Genomic DNA, 13,627 nt, shown 5'->3' on the forward strand with positions numbered 1-13,627 from the left:
AGACCGGTCAGGGTGCCCATGCTGACCCGTGTCCACAGCCAAAAGCATGTACAATGGGCATGTTAACATCAGAACTGGACCACAGAGCAATGGAAGAAGGTGGTCTAGTCTGAAGAATCACGTTTTCTTTTACATCATGTGGATGGGCATGTGTGTGTGCATCACTTACCTGGGGAAGACATGGCACCAGGATGCAGTATGGGAAGATGGTAAGCTGGAAGAGGCAGTGTGATGCTTTGGACAATGTTCTGCTGGGAAATCTTGGGTCCTGTCATTGATGTGGATGTTACTTGACATATACCACCCATCTAAACATTGTTGCTGACCAAGTAACACGCATTCATGGAATTAGTATTCCCTGATGGCAGTGCGGTCTTTCAGCAGGATAATGCACCCTGCCATACTGCAAAAATGGTTCAAGAATGGTCCAAGGAACACAATGAGTTTGAGGTGTTGATATAGCCTTCAAATTCTTTAGATCTCAATCCAATTGAGCATCTGAGGGATATGCTGAAAAAACAAATCTGAACCATGGAGGCCACACATCACAATTTACAGGACTTGCAGGATGGCTTGGTGCCAGATACCATAGCATACCTTTCTGAGGTCTAGTGGAGTCCATGTCTTGAAGGGTCAGGGATATTTTGGTGGCAAAAGGGAGACCTACTCAATATTAGGTGGGTGGTTATAAAGTAATTGCTGATCAATGTATAGGAAAAGCTTCTGGGACAGTGCGATGCACAGCGCACGCCCCTGAGGTTTAACTCCAGCTAAAACATTTTTGGTTTTGGACATCCTGGGAAGAGGTTATAATCACATTTAGGTTTACTACTGTGTCCCCCTACTGGGGAGATTTCCCCTCACTTCCTGTCCTAGTGGCCAAACAGAAATTCAGGAAATTTTTATAACTAGGACAAAGATAGCAATAAAAGTGTGTAGACTGGTGTTTGGTGAGGAAAGCACCAGATTTATTTGCAAAGTCCAGAATTTGATTTTATTAAAAGTTATGTTCAATAAAACACCAACACTTTAAGCCAACTTAATCAAACTTTACCAAAAAATAAAAGTGTTTTGTTATGGTCTGTGTTGCCGCTGAAGAAATGTTACTCACAGACTATATGCATTTTTTTACTTCTATGGGCTTCCCCAAAAAAAAAAAAAAAAAAAAAAAAAAGACATTTTTAAAAACGCACTGTACTGCAGCACGGAGATGGGAACAGACACTATGTTTAATATAAGGAACCATGACACGTGCGTCTTAGCACGTCAGAATGCATGTGTTGAAACGCAACAGCTGGAATTAGCTTTATGAGAAAAATCAATGCACACAGGAAGCCATCTCCTCTTAGAAAAAGACTGCTAGATTTGTATATAAAGGAGAGGGAAAATAAAAGGGTTGCCCTCAGCAACCAATCAGAATAGTGTTCCTTTCCGCTGGGTTATTTCAGAAATACTAGATCATGTGGGGAAACCAAGGTATGCAGCTGAACCTATTGCTCCAACAGGCTAAACAATTATTTATGTAGCCACTGTTTTGAAATAAAGAATAGTACCAACTATGTAAGCCTCACCTTAGCTTATTCCACTTAAATGCTCCATTTGCCATGGTGAAACCGCCAGTCTCAAGCTGCTGAACGTGCATCGCTAAGAGGTAAGCGGAAGGAATTGTGGGTAACGTTCTGAATCTGTCACCTTTCATCAGACATAAGCTGTCACTCTTCAGAAACACCTGGTGAGTAGCCAGATCAGAAAACGGTTATAAGAGATATATGTGAATGTAGACGCCAAAAGATAACGACATACTTTTGTAATAAAATAAGCAGTAGATAAGGCACTGATACCAATGCCAACATACATCAGATGCTCAGTAATCAGCACCCATACTTGACATTTTTGCAGGACTGGATCGTAATTGGGCAATATATGAAGTGCGATGATATTAGAGGCTATAAAAAGCTAAATTATGGGAAATTATAATCCAATTCAGTTTCATTCTGCACTGTGTACACACACCGATTAGCCATAACATTATAACCACCCATTATAACATGACCACCCACCTAATACTGAGTAGATCGCCCTTCTGCCACCAAAACAACCCTGACCCCTCGAGGCATGGACACCACTAGACCTCTGAAGGAATGCTGTAATATCTGGCACCAAGCTGTCAGTAGCAGATCCTTGAAGCCCTGAAAGTTGCGAGGTGTGGCCTCCATGGATCAGATTTGATTTTCCAACACATCCCATAGATGAACAACTGGATGGAGATATAGAGAACATGGAGGACAAGTCAACAGCTCAAAGGCACCTACATCCATTGCTCTGTATTCCGGTTCTGATGCTCACGTGCCCATTGTAAGTGCTTTTGGCTGTGGACATGGGTGACCTCAGGCACCCAGATCGGTCTGCAGCTACGCAGCCCCATATGCAACAAACAAGAATGTCCATTTTCTTCTGATTTCAACATATCACCTTCAAGGACAACATGTTAAGTTGCTGCCTAATATATACCACTGATTTAAGAGAATTTGAGCTACAGTAGCTCTTCTATTGGATCAGAATACACAGCCCATCCTTCGCTCCACACATGGGGGTGCCTTGGCTGCCCATGACCTTGTCACATGTTTGCCAGTTTTCTGGTCGACTTGGTCGACTTTTGGTCCTGACCACTGCAGACCAGGAACATCCCACAAGAGCTGCAGTTTAGGAGATGCTCTGACCCACCTGTCAAGTCATCACAATTTAGCCCTTGTCAAAGTCGCAAATCCTTACACTTGCCCATTTTTTTCTGCTTTCAAAACATCACATTCAGGGACATATTCTTTTGCTATCTAATATATCCCACCCACTCTAAGGTGCCATTGTAATGAAATAATCAATGTTATTCACTTTACCTGTCAGTGGTCATAATGTTATGGCTGATCAGTGTATACCGTAAAGTATAAATAAACCCAATCACTAAAATCTCATATATCCTGTAACAGTTTAATGTAACTTCAGATGTCATTTTCAATATTTGCAAAAAAGACACAGAGGTCCTTATTCAGACATTAAAGCTGGTTATACCCTAGTGAATTTTTGAACAAACGTTCGTATGAATACTTTTATGAAAATTCTTTCTACGTTCGATGACTGGACAAATGTTGTTTAAAAGTACTTCAAAATTTAGTTCTTTAAACATTTAATTTGGGAATGAATATAAATTTTCCAAACGAAAACCACATACACTGTTAGAAAGTCAATCGTTTGAGGAACATTTTCCATCCTGCTCCTTTGAATTTTCTCATCCCTGCGGTTAAAAATTAACATAGATATGACCCCACTGATGAATAGGAAATCCAACAAATGTTCTTAAAACAAAATATTTTTTAGGAAATTCTACTAGTGTAAAGCCAGTTTTAGGGTGACAACACACTGTGCCTATTTGACTGGTGCTCCTGTTTCGTCACCTTATCATATGGGCTTCTGATAGAAACTACAAGAAAACCATTTAAAAAGTTACCCATGGCATGTTCCACTGTTGTCTTCTTTAGGAAGCCCGCCCTAAGAAATGCAGCTATTTGCTGGAGCCCATTAATGTGTTTATTGATTACAGGTATTTACATAGTGCCTAAAATTGCCCAATCATGCTGAGGTGTGGAGCAGCCAATCCTGGGAGAGCTGGAGAAGAAAGGAGGAGGGGATCTGAAGTACACAGAATGTGTCTCTCAGGCTTGTGCGTGAGATATGTAAATCACCTGTCAATCACAGCAAGGTGGAGAAAGCTGGATTAACTCTTCGTGACAAGACTGGGCACAGATGACATGAAATCCTATACTGTATAAGGTGCAAGACATTTTTTTTTCAGGTTTACAGCCACTTTAAAGTGTTTATTACCCTAAAAAAAAAAAAAAAAAAAAAAAAAGACCCTGTTCCTTTAAAGCATGTTATACGGTGCCTATGCTGTGTAATTTGGCCCCCCGTAACACCTGAAATAACTGGCTGATCCTGCCTGGCTATGCCCCCCCCCCTGTAAACTGACCACAGTTTATCATGGCTGCTGACCCCTGACACCATGGTCAGTTTACGTGCCTCCGTCATCCACAGCTCTCCTCTGTCCTACTCTCACCTCCCAGCCTGTCAGCTCGTGACCCTGCCCATCCCTTCCCCTCCTGCTGCTGAAATAACTTTTAATGCTTTATATAATCCTTTGTGTCCCAGTCTCTGTACTTTATTAAAAAAAATGCTGTCTATACCTGATTTCAGAGCACCGCTCACGTGACCGGCTCTCTCCTGCTCTAGCTGTCAGATCGGGAGAAGGGAGAGCTGGCCGGTTATGTGAGCACCAAGTGGCGCTCTAAAATCAGGTATAGACAGATTATTTTTTATAAAACAGAGACTGGGGCACACAAGATTAGGAAACATACAGGATTATATAAACATATGACAGTGACTTAACCGGTTCCCGACCAGCCGCCTCAGTTTTACTGTGGCAGAATGGCACGGGTGGGCAAATAGACATTACCTTATGTCGGGCGTGTGGCCGCCTAGGTCAGATTCCTTTCAGAACCGATCAGTCTCCAGGCCAAGGCCAAGGCCAATGATTTCGGGCCTGGACCTGCTGATCAGTTCTGACGAATGAAATGCTTCCTCTACCTGTAAGTGTAAACACAGGCAAGGGAAGTGATGTCATCTCCCTCTCTGGAATTCTTTTCCGTTCCAGACAGAGGACATCCAAACGTGAGTTGCACCAACACTACACTGACACAGTACACGTAGGCACATATTTCACCCCCCGATCGCGCCCCCCCCCCCCCCTCAGTTAACGTCACTCCTTGTCACTGTGTCACCCAGTGCAGTGTTCATATATTTCTTTGATCACTGTACTGGTGTCATTTGTCACACTAATCAGCGTTAGGTCTAGGGACCCCCCCTAAACCTCCCTAATAAAGGTTTAACCCCTTGATCACCCCGTCACCAGTGATCACCGTATTAGTGTCGGGTGACGTTGGTTAGTTATTTTTTTTTTAGCGTCAGGGCACCCGCCGTACATTACCTAATAAAAGGTTTAATCCCCTGATCACCCGGTGGGTGATATCAGTTAGGTTTTAGTGTCAGTTAGGGTCTGCATTGCCCCAGGCAGCGTCAGATTAGTGAACCAAAAAAAAGAAAAAGAGATTGCGCTAGGTGCTAAATATAAATGATAATAAAAACTGAAATAGGGGACCGTGAAGGAAGTCCTGCAGCTGAAACACAATAACCCCAATACAAGGGCACATAGAATATACAAAAAGAACAGTGTAGCGCTGGACTAGTGTAGAAGGGCACATATGTTGATATATATAAATATACCAGGACCCACAAAATTGTCATGAGTCAATAAGTGATATTAAACAATAATCAGTGTAGCGCTGGACACAAATGATAAGTAGTGATGAAAAATATTAACTACAAAATATGTTATGCACAATCCAAGAAAAAAGTGAGCATTCTGGTGTTTGCTAGGCAACCCAAAGAGGAAGCTACCTCTGACCTTACCTGCTCAACTCTGAGCTTCCTGAAAGGAATACATGTGGGTGTGGTGAACTACAAGTCCCAGCGAGCCAAACCACTGCCTGAATACACAAAAACATGGAAGGAGAGAGTGCCAGCACCTGCCTAACGAAGGAGTATTGAAGGAATCCCTGGGAGCACCTTTTCCATATTGGAGTCCCCGTTGCTGCGGACCACTTGTTTGGCGAGGAGAGCGGGAGAACAGTTCAGGGAACATATCATCTTCGGATATTTTCCACTACTAAGCCTGTATTGACCCCCCTGAGTAAGGGCGGTCGCAGGCTTTCTGGTGAGCCTTTAATTTTACCATCTGGTGGTGGGCTGCACTAAAGGTGGATCATGCAATCCTGAACCCTGCAATAGCCTTTTTTGGATATTTTTGGATTCATCTTTTTATTTGAGACACTTATGAACTTTATTTTTTATTTTGCACTTTTTTCTTTGTATACACCCTTCAGGGTATGGACTCACACTAATAAGGATTATCACTCATATGATTTTCATTATTTTATGATGATACAAGTTTTAGGTGAATAATTCATGTGTCCATATTATATATGTGCATTGTATCACCAGCTTAACGTCACACTGTTTGTTTTGATATATTTTTTTCACTGATGATGTTTCACTCATTGGAGATCTAGTAATATTATGGATTGTGCATAACATATTTTGTAGTTAATATTTTTCATCACTACTTATCATTTGTGTCCAGCGCTACACTGATTATTGTTTAATATCACTTATTGACTCATGACAATTTTGTGGGTCCTGGTATATTTATATATATCAACATATGTGCCCTTCTACACTAGTCCAGCGCTACACTGTAGCGTCAGATTAGTGCCAATAGCGCTAACACCCACACACGCACCATACATCTCCCTTAGTAGTATAGTGTCTGAATGGATCAATATCTTTGATCTGATCATAACTATATTAGCGTCCCCAATAGTTTAGGGTTCCCAAAAACGCAGCGTTAGCGGGATCAGCCCAGATACCTGCTAGCACCTGCATTTAGCCCCTCCACCCAGCCCAACCAAGTGCAGTATCAATCGATCACTGTCACTTACTAAACACATAACTGCAGCATTCGCAAAGTCAGGCCTGATCCCTGTGAATGCTAACAGTTATTTTGGTAGCGTTTGAAGCAGTTGCTGACAGTCAGGTGCTCTTTTTTCCTGTGAGTCTCACTAGTTGTACCAGTAAATTTAGAGGCCAAAATGTCCAATCGAGGGTACACTAGTGAAGAGGCCTACACGTTTCTGAGCATGATAGATGAGTGACGAGGAACTCACACATCTGTCAGATTCAGGCTCAGAATACGAACCTGTAGACAGCAGCGGCACCCTGACAGATAGCTCTGATAATTGAGTAGTGGTCCCTGCCAAGGTCAGGCGTACCCAACCCCGTTCTTCTGCTGTTGTTGAGGTGCAAGAACCACAGGGCTCTCGTATGGAGCAGGGCGCCAGTACTAGTGCCGCTCATCCTTCTGGTGAACTGGCAAGCACCAGCAGCCTAGTACATCTTGGTCGTACATCCAGCACTGCAGTAACACTTGGTGACGTGGCGAGTCCCATAAGTGCAGTTCAAGCTGGTGAGGTGGCCAGCACAACTAGTGTCCCACAGCCACCAAGAAGACAAAGATAGGCCCGTCTAGCCCATAGTGCCCTTCCTGCTGCATTTGCCAATCCAAATTGGGAGCCCACCACTTCTGCAGCACCTGTACTTCCCCCATTCACTGGCCAACCCAGAATTCAGATGGAAACAGTTGATTTTATGTTACTTGATTTTTATTTGCTGTTTTTCACGGAAGATCTCTATAGATCTAGTGTGGACCAAAGCAATTTGTATGCTGGTCAATTCATCGGCGATAATCCCCAGTTGACCCTTGCCAGAGATTGGAGACCTATTATGGTCTATGAATTTAAGACCTTCCTGGGCCTATCCCTCCTCATGGGCATAACTTAAAAAAAGTGAGTTACAGTCATTTTGGTCCACTGTCCCAATTCACAATATGCCCTTGTTCTGAGCAGATCTTGTGGTTAATGCATTTTAATGACAATGAACTCTGTCGTCCTCGGGGTGAACCTGAATATGATTGGCTCTACAAAATTCGGCCCCTCGTAAACCACTTCAACCAGCAGTTTGCAGCCTTGTTTACTCCAGATCAAGTAGCCGGAGAACTGCCCAGACTACATAGGGAGCGCTGGTAAGATTGTGTGGGACTTGGTGTCACCCTTATTCGGAAAGGGGTACCACTTGTATGTGGACAATTATTACACTTTTAAGTCACTTGTTTGATCATGTGGCACAGTGCCATCTAATCGCCGGGGGGTTACCCCAGCGGCTTGTAGATCTTCCCATCTTAGGCTGAGGGAGGGAGCCTGCTTGAGATTTAATAATCTTGCTGTGAAGTGGAGGGATAATAAGAATGTTTTCGTTGTGTCCTCCCTTCACGCAGACACGACGGTCCAAATTCAAACGGCGACTGGTGTTGTTGAGAAACCCCTCTATATCGTGTCCACGAATACAACCTTAACATGGGAGAGGTGGACCTCAGCGACCAGTTGTTGGCGCCGTACCTAATTGCCCGTAAGGCCAGATGCTGGTATAGAAAAGTGTTTGTATATTTATTCCAATTGGCTCTGAATGCTTATGTGCTATACAACGCTTCAGGATGAATCAGATCCTTCCTTAAATTCCAGAAGGTGCTGTGGCCCAACTTCCCAATCCAAATGCAGTGAGCCGGCTGCATGAGAGGCATTTTCCGTATGCCCTCCCTGGTACCCCTACCCAAAGAAATCCCCAAAGAAGATGTTGTGTCTGCAGAAAATGTGGATATAGGCGTGTCACCCGCTTTTATTGTCCCTCCTGTCCTGACCAACCTGGTCTTTGCAATGGTGAATACCACACACTAGTGGAATATTAGCATAGGGTACAGCATTGCACAGTCCCAGGGCACAGGGTCTTGAAAGATGAGATGGCCATCGCATTTTGAGAGACTCTAATCTAAAACGTTTACAGTTTATATAAAAGTGCAAAAAAAAAAAAACACAAAAAAAAATTAAATAGCCAAAAATAGTTGTGGTTTTATTTTTCTTCTCTATTGCTCTCTCTCTTATGTTCACTCTCTATTGTTCTCTCTCTCTATTGTAACTATATTTTAGAACTGTAATGTTTTATTGTATTTGCTTTGCAAGTATGGCACGTCTTACTGTTATACAGTAATGTTACTTTGTTTTATTGTTAACCATCATTTGCTTAGCAGATACGCCATTCACCTGCAGCACTGGTTTATTTATTCTGACAGCAACAGCGTTTGCTCCCACGATACGTAAAGCCGTGACTCCAGCGCTGTAGGAGGTGATTTCCCTACCACAGTTAAAAAAAAGAGCATATATGCCGAAGCATGGGGGCAGGGGTGGAGAAGTGATTCGCTCCTAATATTAGGGGCAAATTGCCCCCATGCTTCGGCATATATTTTTTAGGCACAGATTGCATTAAAAAATCAAGTTGTTTTATTGAGTTGAAGCTCTTTTTTTCGTTCAGCCCACAGGCTGCATGAAAAGAAAGAACATTACAATATATGCCCAACAAGGACCAGCAATGTACTGGTATGTTGCTGGACTATGAGTGGTTATACCAGAATGATGCCTGCAGGTTTAGGTATGCTCTTGGCATCATTCTTTTCAGCCATCGGTTGGCTTTCATGTAAAAGCAATCCTAAAGGCTAATTAGGGAACGTTCCCCCCCACCGTCTTCCATGGTTTTCTCGGGCTCTCCTGTCCCAATGCAGCCGGTGGTTCCGCCAGCTGAATGACCAGAGACCAGAATGGCTCCAATCATCTCTATGGCCTAGGAAAACGGAAGCTATGAGCATTTCCTGACTTCATGAGGTTTCGCTGGATATAAACAGTGCCATTGGGGAAAAAAAAAAAAAAAAAGGAGTACCTGCCACTACCTATTGCTATCATAGGGGATATGTACATTCCCTGAGATAACAAAAAAATGATCAAAAAAAAAAAAAAAAAATGAAAGGAACAGTTTAAAAATAAAATAAAAAAGCAAAATAAATAATAATTGCGCGCAAAGGCGAACGCAAGCATTGGTCTGGTGTCATATGTAAACAGCAATTGCACCAAGCATGTGAGGTATCACCGCGAAGGTCAGATCGAGGGCAGTAATTTTAGCAGTAGACCTCCTCTGAAAATCTAAAGTGGTAACATCTAAAGGATTTTAAAGGCTTTTAAAAATGTATGTAGTTTGGTACCGCTGCACATTTGTGTGCAATTTTAAAGCATCCATATCCATGTACTCGACATAAGATCATCTTTTTTATTTTATCAAACATTTGGGCAATATAGTGTGTTTTAGTGCATTAAAATTAAAAAGTGTTTTTTTCCCAAAAAAATTGCGTTTGAAAAATCGCTGCGCAAATACTGTGAAAAAAAAAATGCAACACCCACCATTTTGATCTGTAGGGCCTTTGCTTTAAAAAAATATATAATGTGGGGGTTCAAAGTAATTTTCTAGAAAAAAAAAAAATATACATATATTTTCACGTAAACAAAAAGTGTCAGAAAGGGCTTTGTCTTCAAGTGGTTAGAAGGGCGATTTGAGACATAAGCTTCTAATGGTGTGCATAAAATGCCAGGACAGTTCAACACCCCCCCCCCCCAAATGACCCCTTTTTGGAAAGTAGACACCCCAAGCTATTTGCTGATAGGCATGTAGAGTCCATGAATATTTTATATTTTGCCACAAGTTTCGGGAAAATAAACTTTTTTTTTCCACACAAAGTTGTCACTAAATGATATACTGTTCAAACATGGCATGGTTATATGTGGAATTACACCCCAAAATACATTCTGCTGCTTCTCCTGAGTATGAGGATACCAGATGTGTGAGACTTTTTGGGAGCTTAGCCGAAAACCAATCACCGCCTTCAGGCTTTCTAAGGGTGTAAATGTTTGATTTCATTCCTCACTACCTATCACAGTTTCGGAGGTCATGAAATGTCAAGTAAAGAGCCAAGTAAAGAGCCAAGCTGTAAAGCATCTGTATGCATCTCTTGAAACAACAAAAACACAAAAATGGAACCATTCTAATTTTGTATTTAAAAGAAACAAAATATGTTTGTTACCTCAACAGCTTTTAGTTCTTCCAGAATTTCAGAAACTTTGGAGGGTAAATTTTTCCATGCCTTCAAAATAAATAAAATGAGATGAATTTGTGCACAAATCAGAAATACAACTTGTCAGACAAATCAAACAGATAAAAACGAACCGGGAGCTGCCGGACTATGAGGTTCTCCAACCCTCCAAGGATCTGCATGGCTGTTGAGAAATCTCGTTGTTCATAGGATAATTTTGCAACAAGGAGAAATTTTGTCAAAATGTTTGCCTGTAACTAGAACGAAAAAACAGCATTACAAAGGTAATCTGCACATGCCACAGGACACAAATATTAAGAATTATCTTTGGAGGAGAAATCAACCGGGTAAAAGGGTAAAAATAGACTTAACCTCCTTTGACTTTTCAGAAAAAAAAAAAAATTATTATATATATATATATATATATATATATATATATGGACCCTAGACTTAGACTCATGTAATGCTCTGGCAGTATGTTTACAACATTAGTGGGATCCACAGTACCCCTTCATGCAAAACATGCTCTCCTCATATTGAGGTCCCCAACCTAATTAACTCACATTTGATACATGTTCTTGCAACTACAAACAAGCAGTAGCTAAAGCTAGGAGGGAGGATCAGCACTCTAAAATTTTACAGAAACCAGGTCTAGGGTTAAGCTGCCCATACATGGGTCAGTCTTTTTCATTCAGCCAGCCAGCTGAATGAAAAAAACCTGACTCAAATTTCCCCATCCACACATTCTGTATGAATGCAGGAATCCTCTCCACTGTGTCTCTGTATTCTGACAGCAGCCTATTAGCTGATCAAATTAAAATTCTCCATCAGTCCCATTTGTGAGAAGGAAATCAACAGTTTGACTTCTCATGAACGAGAACAACTATCCATGGATCCAAATTCAGTCACTTCCTGCTGAACTGGCTGGATTTCGATCCATGTATGGACAGCTTTACCCAAGTTATGCTTCAAAACTGAAGGCAGAATTTCAGATAACATGCACAAATACTTGGCAATCTGGCAACCCTGGGATTAAAATTGCCACCCAAATGGCTTTGACTCATTATACTCATCAATGCATGTATAACTATACTGTTTACTGTAGTCTCTTCAGACACCTTAAAAGTGCCCCCACCTCTCAAGCCCCCCCCCCCCCCCCCCCATATTCCAACCCCCTCCGCTTCCCTATCCCCTTCTTCTCCTATTTCTACTTCAAATGTTGTTATAAGGGTAAATATGCTGTTGTATTACATATTATTTTGTCTGTGAAGCATTACTTGTAATCTTCTTGTGTTCTATATGGCAGTCCTTCTTATACATACAACCGTTCATTAAAATCCAAACAAATAAACTGAACAAGAAAATAAAATCCAGACAATTGGGAAAGGAGAGAGACTGCCATTATTTCCAGGCAGGTTGAATACAGACTGACTTTAAAAGAAAAAAGGTGAATTTTTGCAGTTTTCACTGCTGCTATCTAGGGATTGCTAGAGAAGGAGCAATACAGAACTCACAACAGCCTCCAGCATATGACATAGTGAGAAGAATGGCATGGAAAACCTAAAGCAGACCTATACTCAAAAGTAGGCATAGCTTGGTCATTTGATCTTTGCTGAAGAGGCAGCTCAGAGAACAAAGGGGCTGATCTTCATCTTCAGCAGAGATCACGTCACTAAGAACCTAGGACATAACACAAGTGGAATAAAGACAACAGGAGTGTATGCCATGGCAAAGCTCTAGTTGTCATTGTTCTTTACGGTAGCTCCTATTAAGCCTAGTTCGTACACACGGGCCAATTAGGCACCACACGCTGGTTCAATAAAAACCGTCCCACATTCGGCCCCTGTGTATGGCAGCCGGTCCAACAGAAGCTGGCTGTTTGGCCAGATTCTCTCGGATGAGCATGCTTTTAAAACCAGCAGATGACTGGCTTATGATCAGCGCTCTCATCCAATGGCTGAGAGTGCTGATTGGAGTGTTCTGGCGGGAGGAGCCATCCGTCAGAACACAACAGCTTAGTGGGGAGATCGCTGTACTAACTTCGGATTGTTGAGAAAGTGGTACTGGCTGTAATGTCCTTAATAGAAAAGGCAACTCATCCCGAAATTGAATTACAAAAGGGAGGAGCAACGGTGGAGGGATTATCGTGGTGCCAAAAATAGATAATACAAATAATTTATAAAAGTAGCACATTTTTTTACAAAAATTTTTACCCAGTGAGGTACGTCTGGTTGACCCTTTTGGGTCCATGGGAATTTTCACCATCTGTTGGGAGGCCGTTGGTGTGACCTGCGGGGGGAGGGATCTGGACAGACATTATCATGTTGCCTAACCGTTTAACTACATGCATCTGCCGGTTATTTATTTTCTGAATCAGTGCTTTCTATTTCTCTCTTTTTTTAGAGCAATGCAGGCTTTCCTTTGTATTCTATACCCCTGAGGAAGCCAATGCTTTGGCGAAACTAGTAGGGAAGAAGCGACCTATTATCTCCACTCTGGTCACCACCATATTGGCTTAGAAGGCCTACCTGCTCCTCTACATTAATTTTTATGTTTTTGCACATGTGTTTCTACATATTGTATTGGTGTTTTTAAAAAAAAAATGTTGTAATAAAATTTGCTACTTTAATAAATTATTTGTACTATCTATTTTTGGCACCGTTGCTCCTCCCTTTTGTAACGTCGGATTGTTAGTACAGCGGCTCCAACCGGAGCTGTCCGTTTTTTTTTTTTTTTCTGACCAGAGCTGTCAGAACTTTTAGTATCTACCAGGCTTTAGGCTAAATGGTAGGAATTTGGCTGCAACAGAGCAAAGTCTGTGGTGGCTTTGAGCTGCGCAGCAATAGTTGGCATTAAACAATAAGATAAGTGGGTTATGGTGGTTGAAACTGGGGCAAAGATGTTTATGAAGGTGTCAGACTGGCCATAGATAGAAAAGGT

General features: G+C 41.8%; 1 protein-coding gene across 1 annotated transcript in view; it reads right to left on the bottom strand.

Moving 5' to 3' along the window:
- KNDC1 (kinase non-catalytic C-lobe domain containing 1) overlaps nucleotides 1-13,627 on the bottom strand; it is a 238,237-nt gene that overhangs the window by 13,884 nt on the left and 210,726 nt on the right. Inside the window, exons 27-29 of the mRNA XM_073596077.1 lie at nucleotides 10,822-10,944; nucleotides 10,679-10,738; nucleotides 1,572-1,729 (exon numbers count right to left, since the gene is read on the bottom strand). Of these exons, the coding sequence (XP_073452178.1) occupies nucleotides 1,572-1,729; nucleotides 10,679-10,738; nucleotides 10,822-10,944 (341 nt within the window). The remainder of the gene's footprint in view (nucleotides 1-1,571; nucleotides 1,730-10,678; nucleotides 10,739-10,821; nucleotides 10,945-13,627) is intronic.

This window comes from Aquarana catesbeiana, linkage group LG08 (assembly GCF_042186555.1).
Source record: "Aquarana catesbeiana isolate 2022-GZ linkage group LG08, ASM4218655v1, whole genome shotgun sequence".
Lineage (NCBI taxonomy): Eukaryota > Metazoa > Chordata > Amphibia > Anura > Ranidae > Aquarana > Aquarana catesbeiana.